General features: G+C 37.5%; 1 protein-coding gene across 3 annotated transcripts in view; it reads left to right on the forward strand.

Moving 5' to 3' along the window:
• The window catches only part of ide (insulin-degrading enzyme), a 107,479-nt gene that overhangs the window by 70,350 nt on the left and 17,168 nt on the right, over positions 1 to 19,961 (forward strand). For all 3 annotated transcript variants that reach the window (XM_059947596.1, XM_059947595.1, XM_059947593.1), the window contains 7 exons: positions 676 to 786; positions 2,457 to 2,577; positions 5,773 to 5,864; positions 6,245 to 6,356; positions 8,291 to 8,458; positions 11,656 to 11,928; positions 12,533 to 12,594. In XM_059947596.1, coding sequence (XP_059803579.1) covers positions 676 to 786; positions 2,457 to 2,577; positions 5,773 to 5,864; positions 6,245 to 6,356; positions 8,291 to 8,458; positions 11,656 to 11,928; positions 12,533 to 12,594 — 939 coding nt within the window. The remainder of the gene's footprint in view (positions 1 to 675; positions 787 to 2,456; positions 2,578 to 5,772; positions 5,865 to 6,244; positions 6,357 to 8,290; positions 8,459 to 11,655; positions 11,929 to 12,532; positions 12,595 to 19,961) is intronic.

The following is a 19,961-nucleotide window of genomic DNA, read 5'->3' on the forward strand; positions in this document are numbered from 1 at the left end:
ATTGTTTGATGTGATTAGTTGAACATACCCTACAATATGACTTTTGTTAGAGATTTTGAGGTGAGATGCTATGTGCCATAGAGTCATATCTGGTAGAGCTGCTGTCTTGCATCACCAGCATCCCTGGTCATGTTATCTTGTAACATCTCTTGTGATGTTTGCATATTCCATCTGTGACTGTGTGGGATTCTTTTTGGTTGCTGCTATTTCCTCCTGCGTTTCAAGGATGTGGAGGTTGGTAGTTCAGTTGTCCTCTGTAAATTACCTTAAGTTTGAGGTGAGTGATAGAATCAAGAGAAATTCATTTAGAATAAAGAGAACATAAAATAATGTCAGGGCAAATGGTTGACACAGACTCAATGTGCTGAAGGGCCTGTTCCTGTTTATTCAACTCTATCAAAAGAAAGCAAAGCTTCTGTTCCGTTTAGTTTGGTCACATGAATTTTGTGCTTTTAAATAGAATTTGAAATCTAACATGGTTACAGGTACATTTCAGGCCATAACTTATAACCTTCAAAATGTCTTCTAATTATATAAATGAGAATAGCTTTAAATGTTTTGCACAAATAACTGGAAAAACTGCTGGGTATATATACTGAGCTTTTAGAATATTTTTGAATGTTAGTTGTTTGTTATTTATTGCTTGAAAAATCTCAATTATGTACTTGCCAACAGCTGTCTGTGAAAGGGTATAATGACAAGCAGCACATAATTCTCAAGAAGATAATAGAGAAGATGGCTACCTTTGAAATTGATGAGAAGCGATTCGAAATAATCAAAGAAGCAGTAAGTTGGCATTCATCAACTAACTTGTCGTTATTGTGAACAATCATTTATTTGTAATACTTGTTTTAAAAATTAAATTTAAAATGATACAGAACAGCCAAAGAGCAGTATGCATGAGAGATTTACTTAAAGCAGGTGTTCCCAAATTTTTATATGCTATGGACTCCCTATCATTAACTTGGGGGGGGTGGCTGTGGGCACCAGTTTGGGTACTATCTATTCTTTTAGGATGAATTGAAAGGGTAATAGAGCATTTGTGTCATGAAATTTGAATTCAGCCCAGAGGAAAGGAATGCACAGGAATTAAATATGAGATTCCATTTATTGATAGATCTGCAGTTATTTTATAAGAAATGTGAACTATCTGCAGAAGAGTATAATCCATACTAACATCTATGTTTATAAATTGTCAAAGGAAAGTTTAGTCGAAAGCAACTAGGTATATAATGATATACGTAATGAGCGTATTCTAATTTCTCTTTCGTAAATCAAAGTTGGAATATGCAAAATTTCAGCGCAGAGACCTGCCCAATGGCTGCCTCAAGGTGCTAGAGACTTGGGTTCAATCTCCTATAAATATTTTCTATATTATTTTGTAAGTGATACAATAGGCTTCTGTGCACATCAATAGCAAAAGTGCGAATGTACAAAATTGGAGACTCCCTTGTGATTTGGGTTGTACATGCTGATTGGTTTCAAGAAACAGATGCATAAGCATTCTTTTGTTGTAACACAATAAAGAGACTGTAAATAGGATGAGATAGGAATATATAAAGAGGTATACTTAATTAAGTGAGTGGAGAAAATATGAGGTCATCTGCTTTGGACCTAAATTGGAAATGAATTTTTGAATAATTAGGAATCGGTGAAGAACAAGGTTTGTGGGTCGACATAAGGCTGAAAGATCTGTATTGTGTTGTACTGTTGTATGTTCTAAAGATGTCCAGCAGTCTAAGAGCATCAATCATTACAACCTTAAAAACATTTACCAAAAAAAGATTTTATTGAATGATTTGATCTTTGTTATAATGTGATGGAGCGATGGTAAAGGATGTCAAGCATTTTTTTTAAAAATATCGTTTTGTTGGGCCTATATTTCTGAGAATCACATCTTACAATATATTAGCATTAGATAATAAGTGGTGCAAATTTACCAAGATGCAAATTGTTTGTGATTTTTAACTTACCCTATTGCATTTATTGTGGAATTCAGCTTCATCTGCAATTGTTGTTTTCTTAAATAGAAAAAAACTTCTGATTTTGTCTTGTCAAGTACTGATCTATGTCCATCTTGCAGACTCAGTAATTTAAAAATATCTGTAAACTGGTTAGATGGAGTTAAGATAAATCAAAGATAATTTGTTTAAATGCTATTCGAGTATTGTTTAATATTGTAACTTGTTTGATTTTATAACTTTGTGTAGCTATTAAACTCTCTGTACTTCCAAGTTCTAGTGACAGTATAACATGTAGTATCTGAAAGTATGCTCTACCCCACTTGTACAACATACTGTTTATTTGAACTGTGTTTTCACAATTAATTTTGATAACACAGTATTTCAGGTATGATGTTCTGCTCAATAAATGAAGACCATATTAAAACTATCTTTAGAGATAGTCAGCAATACTGGGTTGGCTGGGGGTTAGTGACTGTTCTTTATTTCTTTTAGTATATGCGATCTCTGAATAATTTTAGAGCAGAACAGCCTCACCAGCATGCAATGTATTATCTCAGACTGCTAATGACTGAGGTGGCATGGACCAAAGAGGAGCTTAAGGAAGCGTTGGAAGGTAGGTTCTTGGTAATGTGAATATTATGCATCAATGAGAAACTAAAGATCAACTTTTGGAATTAAGTTTATTTTAAAGCAGTATTGTGCAACATAACTAAGGGGTAGCAATAGTAATTATGATTGTATGCTCATCGGGATAAAACACCTACACCCATTGTAGTACACAGGATCTGCATGCAAGGACTGTGGCTTTGTGTAATGGGCCAAATTTAGAGTAAAGCTGTACTTTGTTCCAACAACATACCTTAACAGCAATTTCAGAAGCATGCTCCTTGTTGCATTTTATGACTTCTCTTTCACTCCATGCCAACACTTGTCACCCCATACCTGTCCACTATTGGATATGCATAAGGTGATCAAATTTCTCAGTGTTGCCTGCTTGCTGGGGATTTCCAGTCAACTTCTTAAAATCTAATTTTGGGTGAACATCCAAAATCAAATGCCTGTTACTTCACTGGTATTTAGGGCAGCAATGAAAGTCCTCCATGCAAGTGGAACAAGTGCTGACCCTGCCCCTATATGTCCTCCCTCACTGCCATTCAGGGCCCCAAACTATCCTTCCAGGTGAGGCATCACTTCTTCTGTGAGTCTTTTGGGGTCATCTTCTGTATCTGGAGCTCCTGGTGTGGCCTCCTGTACATCGGTAAGACTTGACGTAGATTGGGAGACTGCTTTGTCAAGCACATACACTCCGTCCGCCAGAAAAAGTGGGATCTCCCAACGGCCATTTCAATTCTGTCAAGTCAGCGCATGGCCTCCTCTACTGCTCCGATAAAGCCACACTCAGGTTGGAGGAGCAACACCTCCAACCTGATGGCATGAACATCGATTTTTCAAATTTCCCCATCCCCTTTTCCCTCTCTCACCTTATCTTCCTTGCCTGCCCATCATATCCCTCTGGTGCTCCTCCCGCTTCCCTTTCTTCCATGATCTTCTATGGTCTCCCATCTGATTCCCCCTTCTCCAGTTCTTCATCTCTTTCGTCTATCAGTTTCCCAGCTCTTTACTTCACCACCCCTCCATTTCACTTATCACTAACTATCTTGTACTTCTTTCTTCCCTCTCACCACCTTCTTAATCTAAATTCTCATCTTTTTTTTCCCCAGACCCTTGATGAAGGATCTCAGCCTGAAACGTCGACTGTTTACTCTTTTCCGTAGATGCTGCCTAGCCTGCTGAGTTCCTCTAGCATTTTGTGTTTGTTCCTCTATCTCTGTCTGTCCTTAGCTACCTTCTCTGTTCTGCTCCAGGTGTGGTTCAGTATCCTCATTTCTGCCTCAGTGGTATGGCACCAAGTTGGCTTTGGCCTGCTGTGTTTCCTCTGCCCTTCAGGAGTTCAGTGAGCTTGGAGATGGCCTTTCTTCTCATTACAGTCCATCTCCGAAGTTTCCTCATGATTGTGGCCATATCCTATTGGTGACACTGAAGGAATAGGGCGTGGTTGGAGATCTTTCTTGGCCAGAAAATAAGAAGGATCTTCCAGAGGCTCATGGTGCGGAATAACGACAGCTTGGCAAGGTGTTCTCTGTTATGCACCAGTGTTCTGACCTGTATAAGAGTGTAGACAGAACACGGCTCTGGTACAGCTTCACTTCGGTGTGGACGCTGTACTTGATTAACCTCCATATGTTGAAGCACTTCTCAATGCTTTTCTTCAAAATGATAGTTACACTATCATGATACTGACCATCTTCCCTTCCTGAGTATAAAACTGTTTCATCATTTGCTGCCTTTAGTCTGCCAGACCCTGTTCATCCTTTTTACTGACACCCAGTATATTTCTGCAGTTATTTGTGCTAGCTTGCCAATGTTGTACATGGTATGTACATTCCAAAAAACAATTTTGTTCTTGAGCTTGGCATTGAGCTTCTTTTCGTCATGCTGGTAGCTTCCTCTCAGTTTTCGCTACTGTCATGCAAATCTCGGTTGGAGACTCAGGAATACCGTCACACATGCTCAGAGATTCATTGCTGTTTCCATAACAAAATTTTTTTAGACCAGTCAGGGCTGTTAGCCCGAACCTGGTGGACCAGTGGAGCACTCTTAGTCTGGCCTTTACCCTTTGACTTGTTTGGCATGAGTGACTCTACCAGTAGTCAAAGCACAAAGCCTTGGCTCCAGGCACACAAACCTCAAAATTCTATGGCAAGATTGTGGTCCACTTGGAGGATTTAATCTTGAGTGAAGGAGGTGGAATACCAGTCTCGTGCTGTCCTGTTCCTCAGTTATACAGTACCTAACAACAGTTAGAAATCAACGCCATTTCCCCATGTAGACAGCGAACACAAAGGGACTTGTGAACCCCTAATCTGTCTTTAAATTATACGCCTGTCCCAAGGTAAAACACATGAGCAATATTCCAGTGAGCCAGGTCTCTATAAAATGAATGCTGATGAGGAAGCTCCTTTTAAGTGAAAAATACATAAGGAAATTAATTGTACTAGGACTTCAGTGCAGCAATATTCCTGACCCTTTAGTGAGGGAATATTGTTGATGAAGTAGTTGAGTATGATTTGATCCTGGACCAGCAACCATGGACTTAACCACTTTGACATTCTTGACACCTACAAGTTGGCAGAGGTTACTATTTTTGAGTTCTACAGGTAACCAACTAGTTAAATTACCATGTCTTACAATATATTTCTCCAATTGTCATTTTGTGATCCCCATCTGCCCTACAGCATATTATACATTTTTACAGATATTCAAACATAATTTTACTTTTTGATATAGTTTACTATGAGTCTCCGATAAGTTTATGTGCCCTTGAAGCAATACCTAAATCAGTAGCTTAAACCATTTAATTTCTGATTAAATAAATCACCATTTATTTAGTTCTGCTTTTGTTTAAGAATTTCAGTACCAATGCCACAGTATTATTACAGATTTTGTTACTTGTGTTGTTTCTTTCTGTGAGATTCCATAAAATGCTTTTACTTTTGCTGGTTGGGCTTGATGTTCTGTGCTGCCTCTGAATCTGGGTGAAGTGATGTATGAATCCAATACCATGTGAATAGAAGACAAAAGTCAAGTAAATTTGACTAAAATAAATTCACCTAGATTCACAATATTTACCTATTCTCACTTTCCTGGTTGAGCACTTAAGGCGTTCTAGTATGCTACATTAGTACTCTGCAGCAATAATGTAATTTTTTAATAATGCAATTGATTTAATTACTTAATTCTGTTCTAGATGTTACTCTCCTTCGTCTCAAGGCATTTATACCTCAACTATTATCAAGACTGCACATTGAAGCTCTTCTCCATGGCAATATTACCAAACAGGTTATTCAGTCTCTTGGTCAAGTGTACTAAAAATACAGCTAGTTGTTGCTAAGTTATTAATGCTCTTGGATCTTATAGAAAATGATGTCACTGAAGTTCACCAGCTTTTTCATAATTTTGAATATTTGCAGTCTTAAATCAAAAGGCACATTTGCTGAATATTTACTAGCAAGAGAATAGTCCCCGATTAAACAAAATTTAAATATGCAAGGATAAAATTAATAAAGTTATGCAATTCTTTGGTTTTTTTCAAGAATCTGTAATTTTAGGAATAAATCTTTCACTGAAATTTACTAAAATAAAACCTGCACAAACTTGATAATCTCTGCTCTGCAGATTTTGTATTTAATTTAACATTTAATATTCTCTCCTCATTCCAGACTTCTCTGAGTATTATACAGATGGTCGAAGACACACTGATTCAGCATGCTCATACTAAGCCTCTTCTTCCAAGTCAACTTACCCGATACAGAGAAGTGCAGCTGCCTGACCGTACGTTAAACTATTAATCTGTTCATACCTTTTTGCTTGATCATTTGTATGTCCTGAAATTCTCTCCTAAGTTTATTTGTGATAGTCGGATTCAAAATTGCATTGATTGCAATGCCTTTAAGGTAGCAGGTTAGGCTTCAGAATAATAATTAAAAGGACTTTTTCAGGATATGGTTTTTTAAATAACCTTGTGCTAGCCACACCAGCAGAATCATAACCAGCACAATTTCAAGCCAATTTTCATTATTTTATTCATTTTTAATACAGGTAGTAATTATGAAGGTTATACTAAAAACTTCTGTTTGGGTTACGTGCACTATATTCAGCAATATTTCTTCAAGTAATTTTTGAATTATTGTTTCTTATTCTTTCAGGGAGGTGAAGCAGGGGTGGGAACCAGAGCAGTAGGTCAGTGAGTAGAGAGGTTGAAGAGAAGGTAGAGGTTAGCTCAAAAATCTGAAAGCAAGACTCACCAGGACCAGGTTAATGGTGGGGCTGATGGGCTGGCATACATTCATTTCAATGTGAGGATTATTACAGGTAAAGCAGACAAACCTAGGGCCTGATTAGTACATTGAACTATGAAGCTGCAGCCATTATGGAGACATAGCTGAAGGAAGGGCAGGACTGGCAACTCAACATTCCTGGATTGATTGCCAAGGGAGAATTGCTTATTTGGGAAAAATTAAATGTTTAAAATTTGAACACATGAACATGATAAAGTATCAAATGATGTTTAAAAAGTTAGATTTCTTGTCCATCACTTTTAAGGATGGAAAGACAGACCTTAATTTGCTGTGATGGAATCCATTTTGATATGTGTATTCCCCCTGCAAATGTTAAGAAATCTGGATGTGTTAGTTTGAAATTAAGATAGAGCAAAAGGTTATATGACCTCATTGGCCAGTTTAATGACCTCTGAATGCCCTCATGCACTCTTTTTCCCAATGAAGTACTTTTGAAATTTAGTCACTGTAATTATGTAAGCAACATATCAGCAATGTCCCACAATTAGCAGTGTGTAATGATCTGATAAAATGTATTAGTGATGTTATTGACTAATTAATATTGACCAGTTAATTGAGGTGACTCCTTTGCCCTTCAGAATAGTACCATGAGATCTTTTTTGTCTATGAAAGCCACCGGTAAGACCTTGGATTTAGCACCTCACTGGACATATGACATCTCTGAAACTGAGAGAATGTTGTACATATGCATCGTCAAGCTAGATTTTTTATTCTGTTTTTGGAGGGGTAATTGAACCAAAACCTATTGACCTGTTGAAAGAAATGATAACTTTGTTTAGGATAACTAGAGTTTGGAATTAAGTACTTTACCAACCACAAACTGTATGAAGATCTTAGTATTTAAGCCCATGTGATGTTGTTGACTATGTAAATTCAATTTTGTGCATTAATATGCAAGACTGAGCCAAATGCAGATTATTTTTAAGGCTGTTTCAGAGATCTTAAGACTTCCTACAAAGTAAACAAGACCATCTGAGCTTATTTTTGGCTTTTCTAATCTAGTATGTAGAACTATCCTTTTTTTCCTTATGGTTAAACATATTAATAATGTTAAGTGTTTTTGGCGCTAGTGTCTTTTTGGAAAAACGAAGCTTGCAATTCAATTCTTAGGTTAATGCTAAAAATTCTTTGTATAATTAAGGATGATATAAGTACGATTTCCTTAAAAACGAGCTTTCAGATGTTGTTACAAACATAATTGCTCTGTTCTTAAAAGACAGTTTATAAAAGGGAAGTGTTGTATCAGTATGTTGCTAATTAGTGGGACTTGAAAGATTGCTAATGTAGGTTTGGATTAGGTGTGGGTCTATTCATCAGGGTTGTAATGAAGTAATATGAACTAGGATGCTAAGGGAATAGTCTGCTGACTAACTCCAAGATTGCTTTTGTCCTATGCACTGTGTATAGGGGGATGGTTTGTGTACCAGCAGAGAAATGAGGTCCACAACAACTGTGGGATTGAAATCTACTACCAGACAGACATGCAAAACACCCATGAAAATATGCTGTTGGAGCTTTTCTGTCAAATTATATCAGAGCCATGTTTCAACACACTACGGACCAAAGAACAGTTGGGTGAGTCAAATAACTCAAATATAAGATGAAGCTCAAGACTGGCTCAATGAGCATGATGATAATGTTGTAGGAGTTTATCTGAAAGTTTAAGAACACTTTGCTGTTAATTTTGAAGCTGAATCCTTCAGTAATATGGAGACTTCATTATATTTTCAGTATGTGAACATATCAGGAGTTTCAAAGTTCAGCTTATGAATGTTTTCTGCTGTTTTGACATTTATACTTATAATAAATTTTGGTTTATCAGTACTGTTACTAGTGTTGTTATGTTTTCTCTACAAGCCATTTAAAGTTACTGTTCTGCAGTCAAGGTTTGCTAAGGGTACCAATGATCTTTTTGAACACAGTCTCACGTTAATGGTCATCCTCTGTAAGGGGGACTTCTATGAGCAAATGGATGAAATGGCCATGGGATCACCCTTGTCACTGGCTGTTCCTAATTTCTACATGGAGGGCTTTGAGGAGAGGGCTCTTACACTCCAAATACTTCGGAAATGACAATGACACCTTTGTAGTGTGGCCTCATGGACTCCAGGCACTCCCAACGGTTCCACAACCATCTGAACAGCGTACATTGAAACATTCAATTTACAATGGAGATGGAGAGGAATGGTTGCCTCCCATTTCTGGACATTTTCATATTACAGAAACTGGAATACGCACAACATTCCTACAGAATGACTACAAGCTGAAGGAAAGTAATTGGGTTCTTAAAAGGGCTGACACAAAAAGGCCTGGAAACCTAACAATGAGGAGAAACCTGTCGCTACTGCCTGTCTTCCCTTTTTTTCCGTGGATCCTTTCAAAACAAGATAGTAAGTCAGAGAATTTAGCACTCTGGTAATAGGCCCTGTGGGTACCCTCCTTAGGGAGTCTTGGTGGTACAGTCACCTGAAGGCTGCGGGCAGTCTGGTTTTTTCAGTAAAGCGCATATTGCTAATCTCTACGTGGAGGACTTTGAAAGGGAATGGACTTAAAGGAGTTTAATGTTTTTCGTAGCTTAGAAATTCCAGCTTTATGGGCAAAAAGCTATAAAAGATCTCTTCATCTGTAGGTTGCAACATTTTTATTTCTTTGGCTTCAGAGCTGGTGAACAGTTTGGCAGGGTGTTCAGAACAGTTGCTCTCTCAAGGAAGCCAGTAGGCACGGAAGAAGAAAATGGTGTGAGCATTGGTGCTGGATGTTCTCCCTTTGGCTTCATTGTATCCTCCAAAAATTTGGAAAAGCAGGAACACTCAAAAATGATATATCAGCCTTCAGTAAACCACGTCAAGGCTCTTCCAAAGTGTGATCAAGGCTTTGATCCTTTGTGAATTGAAGGGTACATGAGGAAATAGTGGTGCATGCCACAGATGTATTCCTCTAGATAATAAGTTTATATAAATTTCTCCCTGTACCCTTTATTATAACTTGCAGGCAAATTCCCTGTTTACTCTTTTTTAAAAATATGTATCTATTTTGTTTCAACTTTTCCAATTCATTTGACAGTCACCAGTGGCATTCACAAACTTTTAATTATCAATGTTGTACTGTAACTAAAAACTCTTAATAATTTCAGTATCTCAGAAATTCTGTCAGACTTCCAAGTAGTTCTGTCCAAGTGTTGTAAACCCGAAGTGTGTGGATCCTGTCCATCCATAGGAATACCAATGTTAACACAGTCCCTCATCTTCATTTACCAAGCACGATGCTAATATTTTAAATGAGTACCTTAAGTACCACAATGCAATGCAGATGAAAGCTAGCACTTGGTGCTACCAATAAATTTGTTACAGTTTCACAGAAAGGTTTTGTGTGAGGTGTCCATTGATGAGAATGCAAAGAGTTATCATCCATACTTAATTGTCCTTGAAAAGACATTGAGTTGCCATCTGGAGCTATTGCCGTGTCTGTTTCCACACTACTCCGTGTAGAAATTGTACTAGTAATGGGATTTGGAGAGGAATTTACACAAGATACTACTCCTATTCATATGCTGCCCCTGTTTCAATTGAATTTGGAAGGTGCAGACAATGATTCTTTGAAATTTTTGCATATTTCAGTGCTTCAAGGAGGGGTTGTAATATCAATTAATGGCATACCTTTATCCTGGCTGAAGTCAAGTTACTTCAGTGTAATTGCAGCTGTAGTCATCCATGAAAGTAGATGGTATTCTGTCCCAACACATACGTTGTAGATTATACATTGTATCACAAGTGGGAGCAGGAAGTTGAAAAAGTAGGGAGAAAAGGCAGAATGCATTTTTGAAAAAAAGTGGGAAACACTTGGACAGACTGTACAAGCAGACAAACTGAGAAATAGTAGCCAATATGGGAGAAGAGTGATGTTATCCAATTTTGATCCAAGAAGCAATGACACAAAATCAGGAGCAAAATACTTGTCCACAAAGAGAAATCATCAAAACCTATGAGGCAAGTATATAAAATAATCATGTACAAAAGCAATAAATAATGGAACATTGAAATATTGGTTTGGTTCCTCTGTTCAGATCCATTGAGTGTTGGGCTAACCACAATTTGACTAAAATGCTCAGTATTCGGCACTGCACCTGAGTAAGAAAATACTGATCTTAGTCAAACTGCAGTATAAATTTGCCAGCATGCTGCCAGGTTTCAGCGCACTGCATTTTGAAGACAAGTTGCATAAAGCTGATTTGCGTTCAGTTGAGTTTCGAAGACTAAGAAGTGATTTTCAAACTTGTCAGATTAAAGTGGTGGTAAGACTTTGACAGGGTATTGAAAATACTTGCTGTGGACAACTTATGAGTAATATCAGAATTGTTTGTTTTAGTTATCGTGTGTAGTAGTCACCTGAAACATTGCAAAATTGCTGTAAATGTAAGGTCAATTGAAATTTTCAAGATGGATTGAAGCTTGAGTAAAAATTAAGGAGTGGTTCAGCTAGTTTATTAGGACTGAGGGACTGAATGGCCAGCTTTTATTCCCTTTGTAATCCAGTTCACAACTCATCTACATCTAGATTGTGCTCTCTGGGAACAAATATAAGTTTACAAATGCAACTACATTGGACTGTTTCAGCAATTCTGCTGATAATGCAAGAAGTTTTATAGTTGTGCAACCTATGGTGTTAATTTGTGCAAGTTTCTACATTATATAAACAGTAACTAATTGCAATTAGATTCATACAAATTATTTTTACAATGATGCTAACTTGAATTTATCTTTCCTTTGTGGCAGGTTATATTGTGTTCAGTGGTCCTCGACGAGCAAATGGTGTTCAAGGACTGCGTTTTATCATCCAATCGGAAAAACCTCCTAACTACCTGGAAAGTAGAGTTGAGGCTTTTCTCAAGACTATGGAAAAGCATATTGAGGAGATGACAGAGGAAGCTTTTCAGAAACACGTTCAGGCTCTGGCTATAAGGCGTCTTGATAAACCAAAGAAACTCTCAGCTGAGTGCGCTAAGCACTGGAGTGAAATAATTTCACAACAATATAACTTTGACCGAGGTATTATAAAATAAATATTGCTAAAGCCATTGCTAGAAGTAAAATATGTGGTTTATAGGACTCAAACAATTACAGAATATAAAACTGGTTTTCACAAATAGGAGCAGCAAATACAAAATGCTGGAGGAACTCAGCAGGCCAGGCAGCACTGTTGATGTTTCAGTGCACAAATAGGAGGTCACTGTAGTTATTTGTGTAAATGTTGGATTGGGGTTGCAATTTATTTCCCATTTCTTCCCTGTGGATAAGGGAGAAGGGAGATATCCTTTCCCTTCAAGTCCTTGGTAATAATTTGTAATTGGCCAACAGCAAATTGGTTTGTTCTGATTTGGTGATAGTGATGCTCTTTTTGGGGGACGGGGAAAAGTGATAGTTAACAGTATTGGGAAGATGTTGCAACATTGGAGCAAATTGTAATAATACTGCCGATACACAGCTGTTGCTGAATTCATACAAACTTGAGCCATGATTCCAGCAGTTGACTTCTCAGTCCTGGATTACAGCTCTGTGGCTGTACTTGTTGTTTTGTAAAAAAAGCATATTTAAACTAACTTAGATTAGAATGAGAATCCTATAATAAAGCATACTTGTAATATGATTCCAGATAATATTGAAGTAGCACATCTGAAGACGCTGACTAAAGAGGACATAATAAATTTCTGCAAGGTAAGGTGCCATTCTTTTCTCACCATATAATAGCAGAAATTTGAGGAATTGTACATTTTACTTTTCTCACAGGTCACATGAAATTTGTCTTGTGTCCACTGAATTACAAGGTCCATTTGAAGTTCTTTTTTAACAGCTGTGCAGATGTTGGCATCTGCATCTTCTATAAAAAGCCCTCATCAACCTTGGATGTTTGTTGACTTTGCCTGTGATAGCTGGTATCTTTGTTCAAAAAGTAATCACACAAATAGTACACCAAGCTATAAATATGGATGTATAATTTTGTTTCTTTTCTTAGTCATAGAGTCGTAGTGCACTACAGCACAGAAGTAGGCCTTTCAAGCCACCTAGTCCGTGCCAAGCTGTTATCCTGCTTAGTCCCATTAACTTGCACCTGGACCATAGCTCTCCTTAACCCTCTCCATGTACTAATTGTTGCAATTGAACCCGTATCCACCACTTCTGCTGGCAGTTTGTTCCGCCCTCTGAGTGAAGAAGTTCTCTTCAGGTTCCCCTCAACTATTTTTACCTGTGATCCTGAACCTGTACCTTTGTTCTAGTTGCGCCTGACCTCAGTGGAAAAAAGCCTGCCTGCATTTACCTGTCTGTACCCCTTATAATTTTGCATACTTGTATCAAATCTCTGCTCGTTCTCCTGCATTCTAGAGAATAAAGTCCTAACCTATTCATCCTTTATAACTCAGGTCCTCGAGTCTCAGCAACATCCTTGTAACTTTTCTCTGTATACTTTCAATCTTATTGATAATTTTCCTGTAAGTAGGTGACTAGAACGGCACACAATACTCCAAATTTGGCCTCACCAGCGATTTATACAACTTCAACATAACATCATAACTCCTATGCTCACTCTGATTTACAAAAGTCAATATGCCAAAAGCTCTCTATGTCCCTATCTACCTGTTAGCCACATTCAAGGAGTTATGGATTTGTATTCCTAGATCTCTCTATTCTACCACACTCCTCAATGTCCCACCATTTACTGTGTAAATCCTGTTTGCCCTCCCAAAGTGCAGCATCTCATTTGGTATGCATTAAATTTCATCTGCCATTTTTCTAGCTGGTCCAGGATCCCGCTGCAAGCGTTGATAGCCTTGTAAATTGCACCTGCAGCCATGGTGTCATCTGCAGATTTGGTGATCCAGTTTACCACATTAGCATCCAGATCATTGATATAGATCTCAGACAACAATGGACTCAGCTCTATGCCTGCAGTAAACCACTAGTTTCAGGCCTCCTGTCAGAGAGGCCACTGTTTCGTTTCCTCCCATGAAGCCAGTGTTGAGTCTGATTTACTGTTTTATCTTAAATGCCAAGCAGCTGAACCTTCTTGACCAGCCTACCATTCAGGACGTTTTCAAAGGCAAAGTCCATGTAGGCAGCACCCACTGTCTTTTTTGCTTCATCAAGTTTCCTGGTAACCACCTCGGAAAAACTCCTCAGTCTTTTTTTCAGCATGAAAGCTTAAAAAGATGAAGATATTATAAATTATAAATATTGTTCATATTTATTCCTAATGCAATAATTGGGCAAAAAGGTTGGCATAGCCACAGGACAGCACAGTGGCACAGCTAGTACAGCCACAGCTTTGCAACCCCAGGTGCCTAGGTTCAATCCTGACCTTGGATGCTCTCTGGTCAGACTTCGCATGAATTCCATGTGACTGCTTGGGTTTTCGCCAGATACTCCTCCCACATCCTAAAGGTTGGAAGGTTAATTGGGCACTGCAATTTTCCCCTTGTATATAGGCATGTTGCAGAATCTGGGAAGAATTAAATGAGAATTAAAAAAATAAGATTGATATAAAGATCAGTGTAAATGGTGAAGGTCAATTTGGACTCAGTTGGCGAAAGAGCCTGTTTACTGGCTGTAAAACTATGCATTCCTTGAAAGGTAATCTTATAATAAGATAAGCAAGGTAATAGAAATATTTGAGACTAAAAGCAAATTACTTCAGATGCTAGAATTCTGAAATAACAGCAAAAGATGTTGTAAATACTTGGGAGATGAGAGAGAAGTTATGTAAAGAGCCAATGGTTTCTTATCGTAAAGAGCCAATGGTTTCTTAACAGAACAAAGAAAATTGATAGAATTAGTTTTAGAGTTGCACAGTGAAGGAGGTAGGTGAAGAGAGCAAAAGAGTGCGATAGCAATTAAATGTAAATTGTTTGCTATTAAAATTGGTACATCAACTTTAAAAGTAGGTTGCTTCTTCCCAGTAATGTTTTGAATTTATAGACATATCTTGAGGTGTAAAGGGAATAATTTTAGTTCAGAGAGCACAATCTATACAAAATCTCAGATGATTATTTATGAAAAATGTATTTATTTCATATTTTCCCAATGCATAGACAGTTTTTGTGAAAAATCATCCTCGAATCCAATCTGGCAACAGGAAGCAATGTCAATTCTTTCATAAGACAGTACCTATGGAGATTTTTGCAATAGTAAAAACATTGCATAAAACATTTTTTATGCTCAGTGTATTGTCTTTTTAGCTTCAAATTTACTCAAACTATTTTCTCCAGCGCTTCCATACTATAGTAATTTACTGAAAGATATTAAAGGCATCATTCTCATTAACTTTTTTCTTTCCCAGAATTTCACGTACAGCAGGAACTTGATGTCCATTTTCTCTCCCCGCCCAGCATATCTGTGTTACTGCTATGCCTCATCACCACTTTTCATATCTTACAAATCCCCTTTCAGCATTATCCAATCATTCTGTCCCATTTTCATTCTCTAACCTCACGTGTGCAGGTTCCTTTTATTTCCACTATAAATCTGCAGTTTGAAATCACTTTTGAGTGGCCAGAGCTTTGAAAGAAAAAGATAAATACCCTGTTGAACTACATTTTCAATTGTAATTGTAACTGGGTTGTAATAATACTAACTTAATATATTGAATTACCTCAAATCAATGATCTGTTGATTATTTTGTCTCATTGTGAAGAAAACTGCGAGGGGTCCATTTTACATTTTGAAATGTTACTCCAAGTGAAACCTCTATGTATAGGTTACCCTATACCAATTTGGAGTTTTCAAAAATAAACTCTGATTTCATTTCATAATTGTGCTTGGTGTGATTGAAAGACCTTCATAACATAAAATGTGAACCATTTGTAATGTTTCAAGTGGTGAATTAAATCTGCCGTTTTAAATCATGTCTGTATTAAAGTTCAAAGTTCAACTGTAACACCTGATATTTAGTAATTCCCAGTTCAAAAAAAGCCTCAGTAATTATTAATTCAGGAAGTAACCTTTGGAGTGTATTTTTGATATCTAAGCTAGATGTAGTTATCATGTAATTTTTTTGTACATTGTGCAGCGCAGCAGTATTTTGCCCAAACGATATAATCATTTCCAATTCATTCCTAGCAGGAATATGTATTCAGTATTCATATGCAAATGTAACATATTGCACATTAAAGAAAGATGAAAATATAAATGTGATTCAAGCCGTTACCTAGCAACAGCAAGGATCCTTGATGCAAATTGTTCTAATGTACATGTTCACATGGAGCTCATTATCCCCAGTGAGAAATAAGATTGTCCTTGAATGTAATTGTTTGCCTGTGTCATCAATGAGTAGTATCAAATTGTTTTGGTCACTTATTTTGAAGGCTTTAGATTCCACAGTATCTTGCAGAAAATGCATGTAGACTGAGTAATTGTAATTCTGAATCTGGGAGTGTTATTGTTCTTTTAATTCATACTTTCATTCTAAATGCAGCATCTTTTCTTTTCTCTCCAAATGTGATTCATCTCCAATCCAGAGATAATGCTGCTGTTTGGTAGAACACTGCAGAAACCCACCCATACAGCTGTTTTGCTTTGGGCATTGACCAGAATTATAGAAGAAATACAAACTTAATGCTTGCTTTTTAGAGATTCATGGCACAGCTCTGGCATAGTTTAGTAGTTCATATGCATCCTTAGTGATCTTAGTGAGATCTCCTCACTGCAGCATAACTGCTGCCATAAGCAAGGTTTCAGAATCTGGTGTTTGCCACATTCACAGTAGTTATCATTTCAAATCTTGGCCAATGTTCCCTGTAATTTTTTTTACAGCTACATAGACCAACCATTGCTTTGAGCAGGAAATTTTTACACTGCCTGAAAACTGCAAAGCACTTTAATAAGACGTTATATGAAAGGAAATTCCAGCCACACAGCAGCAAACGCTATGTGCATGGGAGCACTTCAGTTACTATGCAGCCATGCACCTGCACATGGGAACAGTGATCTTGGCTTTCACAGAAGGCCTATAGGTGTTTTTAAATTATTGCCAACTTCATTTAGTTGAAGGCACCCAAAGCTAAGGCATTTTTTAAATAATTTGAGGAAATTACAATGAAAAGGTGCTGATTGATTTGTACATAGTCGATTCTGCAAGGACAATTCACACAATAATAGAAATCTGAAATGAAAACAAGAATTCTGGAAATGGTCAGGCAAGGGAACATTTGTTGAAATTTTTCCGAATGATGACCTTTGATCAGAAATGATGACCTTTGATCAGAAATGCTTTAAGAGAGGGGAAAGGGGTGGAAAAAATTTAGGAAATATCTATGATGCAGAAACCACAGCAGATATGGCACAAAAAATGGAGAAGTAATTCACCTGATTAACAAAAGAAGTAAGATTGAGATAAAGTAACTGAAAAGCAGATTAAGAACAGCGTAGATTTCAGCAAAGGATAATAAAATTGAAAAGTAGCGTGGAAGAAGAAAAAGAAGACATACAGGAGTGAAATATGTCAATTAGTGGAGTGGTGCAGCAGCAACAACCTGGCACTCAACGTCAGTAAGACGAAAGAGCTGATTGTGGACTTCAGGAAGGGGAAGACAAAGGAACTCATCCTTATTGAGGGATCAGAAGTAGAGAGAGTGAGCACTTTTCAAGTTCCTGGATGTCACGATCTCTAAGGATCTAACCTGGTCCCAACATATCGATGTAGTTATAAAGAAAGGAAGACAGTGGCTGTACTTCATTAGGAGTTTGAAGAGATTTAGCATGTCAACAAATACATCCAAACACTTCTATAGATGTACGGTGGAGAGCATTCTGACGGGCTGCATAACTGTCTGGTATGGAGGGGCTATGGCACAGGACTGGAAGAAGCTGCAGAGGGTTGTAAATCTAGTCAGCTCCATCTTGGGTATTAGCCTACAAAGTACCCAGGACATCTTCAGGGAGCAATGTCTCAGAAAGGCAGCATCCATAATTAAGGACCTCCAGCACCCAGGGCATGCCCTTTTCTTACTGTTACCATCAGGTAGGGGATACAGAAGCCTGAAGGCACACAGTCAGCAATTCAGGAACAACTTCTTCCCCTCTACCATCCGATTCCTAAATGGTCATCAAACCCTTGGACACTACCTGACTTTTTAAAATATATAGTATTTCTGTTTTTTGTGTGTTTTTTAATCTATTCAATATACATATACTGTTATTGATTTACTTATTTATTATTATTTTTATTTTATTTTTCTCTTTTATATTATGAGTTGCATTGAACTGCTGCTGCTAAATTAACAAATTTTACATCACATGCAGGTGATAATAAACCTGATTCTGAAACTTAACCATAAAAATGGACATAAAACCTTTTAGAAATAGGTGAAAAAAATACTGGATCAAAGACTAGACTTATACAGGACCTTTGTGAGACTAATGGAGTACACAAGTTCACCAGACTTGGTGGAATTGTCTCATGAAGAATAATAGAGGATCTAATGGAAACTTGAAAAATCTTCAGGAGTAGACAGACTAAAAGAGCAAAGGATGTTTTCCCTGATGAGAGGGTCCAGAAGGAAGATTCACAGTCTTCAGGTGTGCAGCAGGACAATTAGGACTCAGATGAGAAGCAATTTCATAACTCAAAGTGAATCCGGAATTAGCTGCTGCAGAAGGCTGTAGAGGAAATGGATGTTTTTATATATGTAAAAGGCATAAAGGGGTGAGGGGCAAATTTGGAAATATGGTACTGAAAGAGATGATCAACCAGGATCATATTGTATGGTAGAGCAAGTTCGAATGTCTGAGTGCCTCCTACAACTCATTATTTCATTTTCCCAATATCAGAATCAGGTTTATTATCACTGATTTAAGTTGTAAAATTTGGTGTTTTGCAGCAGCAGTACAGTAAGACACGGACATTACTAATTTACTAAATAAATAGTGCGAAAGATAAGTATCAAGGTGGTGTTCATGGTATTTTTGGACTATTCAGAAATCTGATTGCGTAGAGTATTGAATATGCATCTTCAGGCTCCTATATCTTATCCCTGATGTAGAAATGTGAAGTGGGCATGAGGATCCTTAAAGATGGATGCTGCCTTCTTGAAGCACCACCTTTTGAAGATATCCTTGAAGGTGTCTTTATCTTTCCAAATCTACTGTACACTTTTGTCCCCAAGTTGTAAATGTGTTTTACTCCTTTCATTGTTATTAAGATATTCTTTTCTTGCTTCCTTTTATCACACTGAATGCTGTGCACACTCAGTATTTTAAAGCACTGCCTACCGCATTTGATTCTATTTGTCAGGGTAGTGGTGTCTTCCTGATTTTAAATGAAATTTGTTAGAGGAAACAACTTCCTTTTACATGTACTGATGCCAGCCCATCTTTCTCCCCCTCCCAGGAATTGAGATCTCTACCTCCCACTGAATTAGCTATAAAATTAGTGTTATGATGTCCCTATGCCAATCCTTGCTTGACTTAAGTACCAATATGACAGTTTTCTGTATTATTCTTGTAATTTCAATACCATATTTTCAAACACACTTGGCAGAACCTTATTCATGGATATAAGCTCCTGTATGAAAATTGGTAACTTTATCCTTGCCCTCCAACTTCAAAGACTCCAACTTTGACAATCTTGTTGTTTCCAGGTCCCAGCTGCAGCTAACATAATTTCCATAGGTGCAGAGTTAGTCTATTCAGCCCATTGAGTCTGTTCCACTATTTTATTATGGCTGATTTATTATCCTTCTCAACTCCATTCTCCTGCCTTCTCCCCATAACCTTTGACATCCTGACTAATCAAGAATCTATCAACCTCCACTTTAAATATATCCTATATCTTCCTCTCCACAGACATATCTGGCACTGAGTTTCACAGGTACACCACACTCTGGCTCAATAAATTCCAATCTTTTTTTTTAAATGGAGGCTCTCTATTCCATGGATTCCCAACCTGGGTCCAAGGACTCTTTGCATAATGGTGAGGGCACATGAATTAAAAAATGTTGGGAACCCTTGCTCTATTCTGATGCCGACGTCTCTGGTCCCAGACTCCCCAGCTATAAGAAACATCTTCTCCACATGCACTCTATCAAGGTCTT

The sequence above is a fragment of the Hypanus sabinus genome, chromosome 22, assembly GCF_030144855.1.
Source record: "Hypanus sabinus isolate sHypSab1 chromosome 22, sHypSab1.hap1, whole genome shotgun sequence".
NCBI lineage: Eukaryota > Metazoa > Chordata > Chondrichthyes > Myliobatiformes > Dasyatidae > Hypanus > Hypanus sabinus.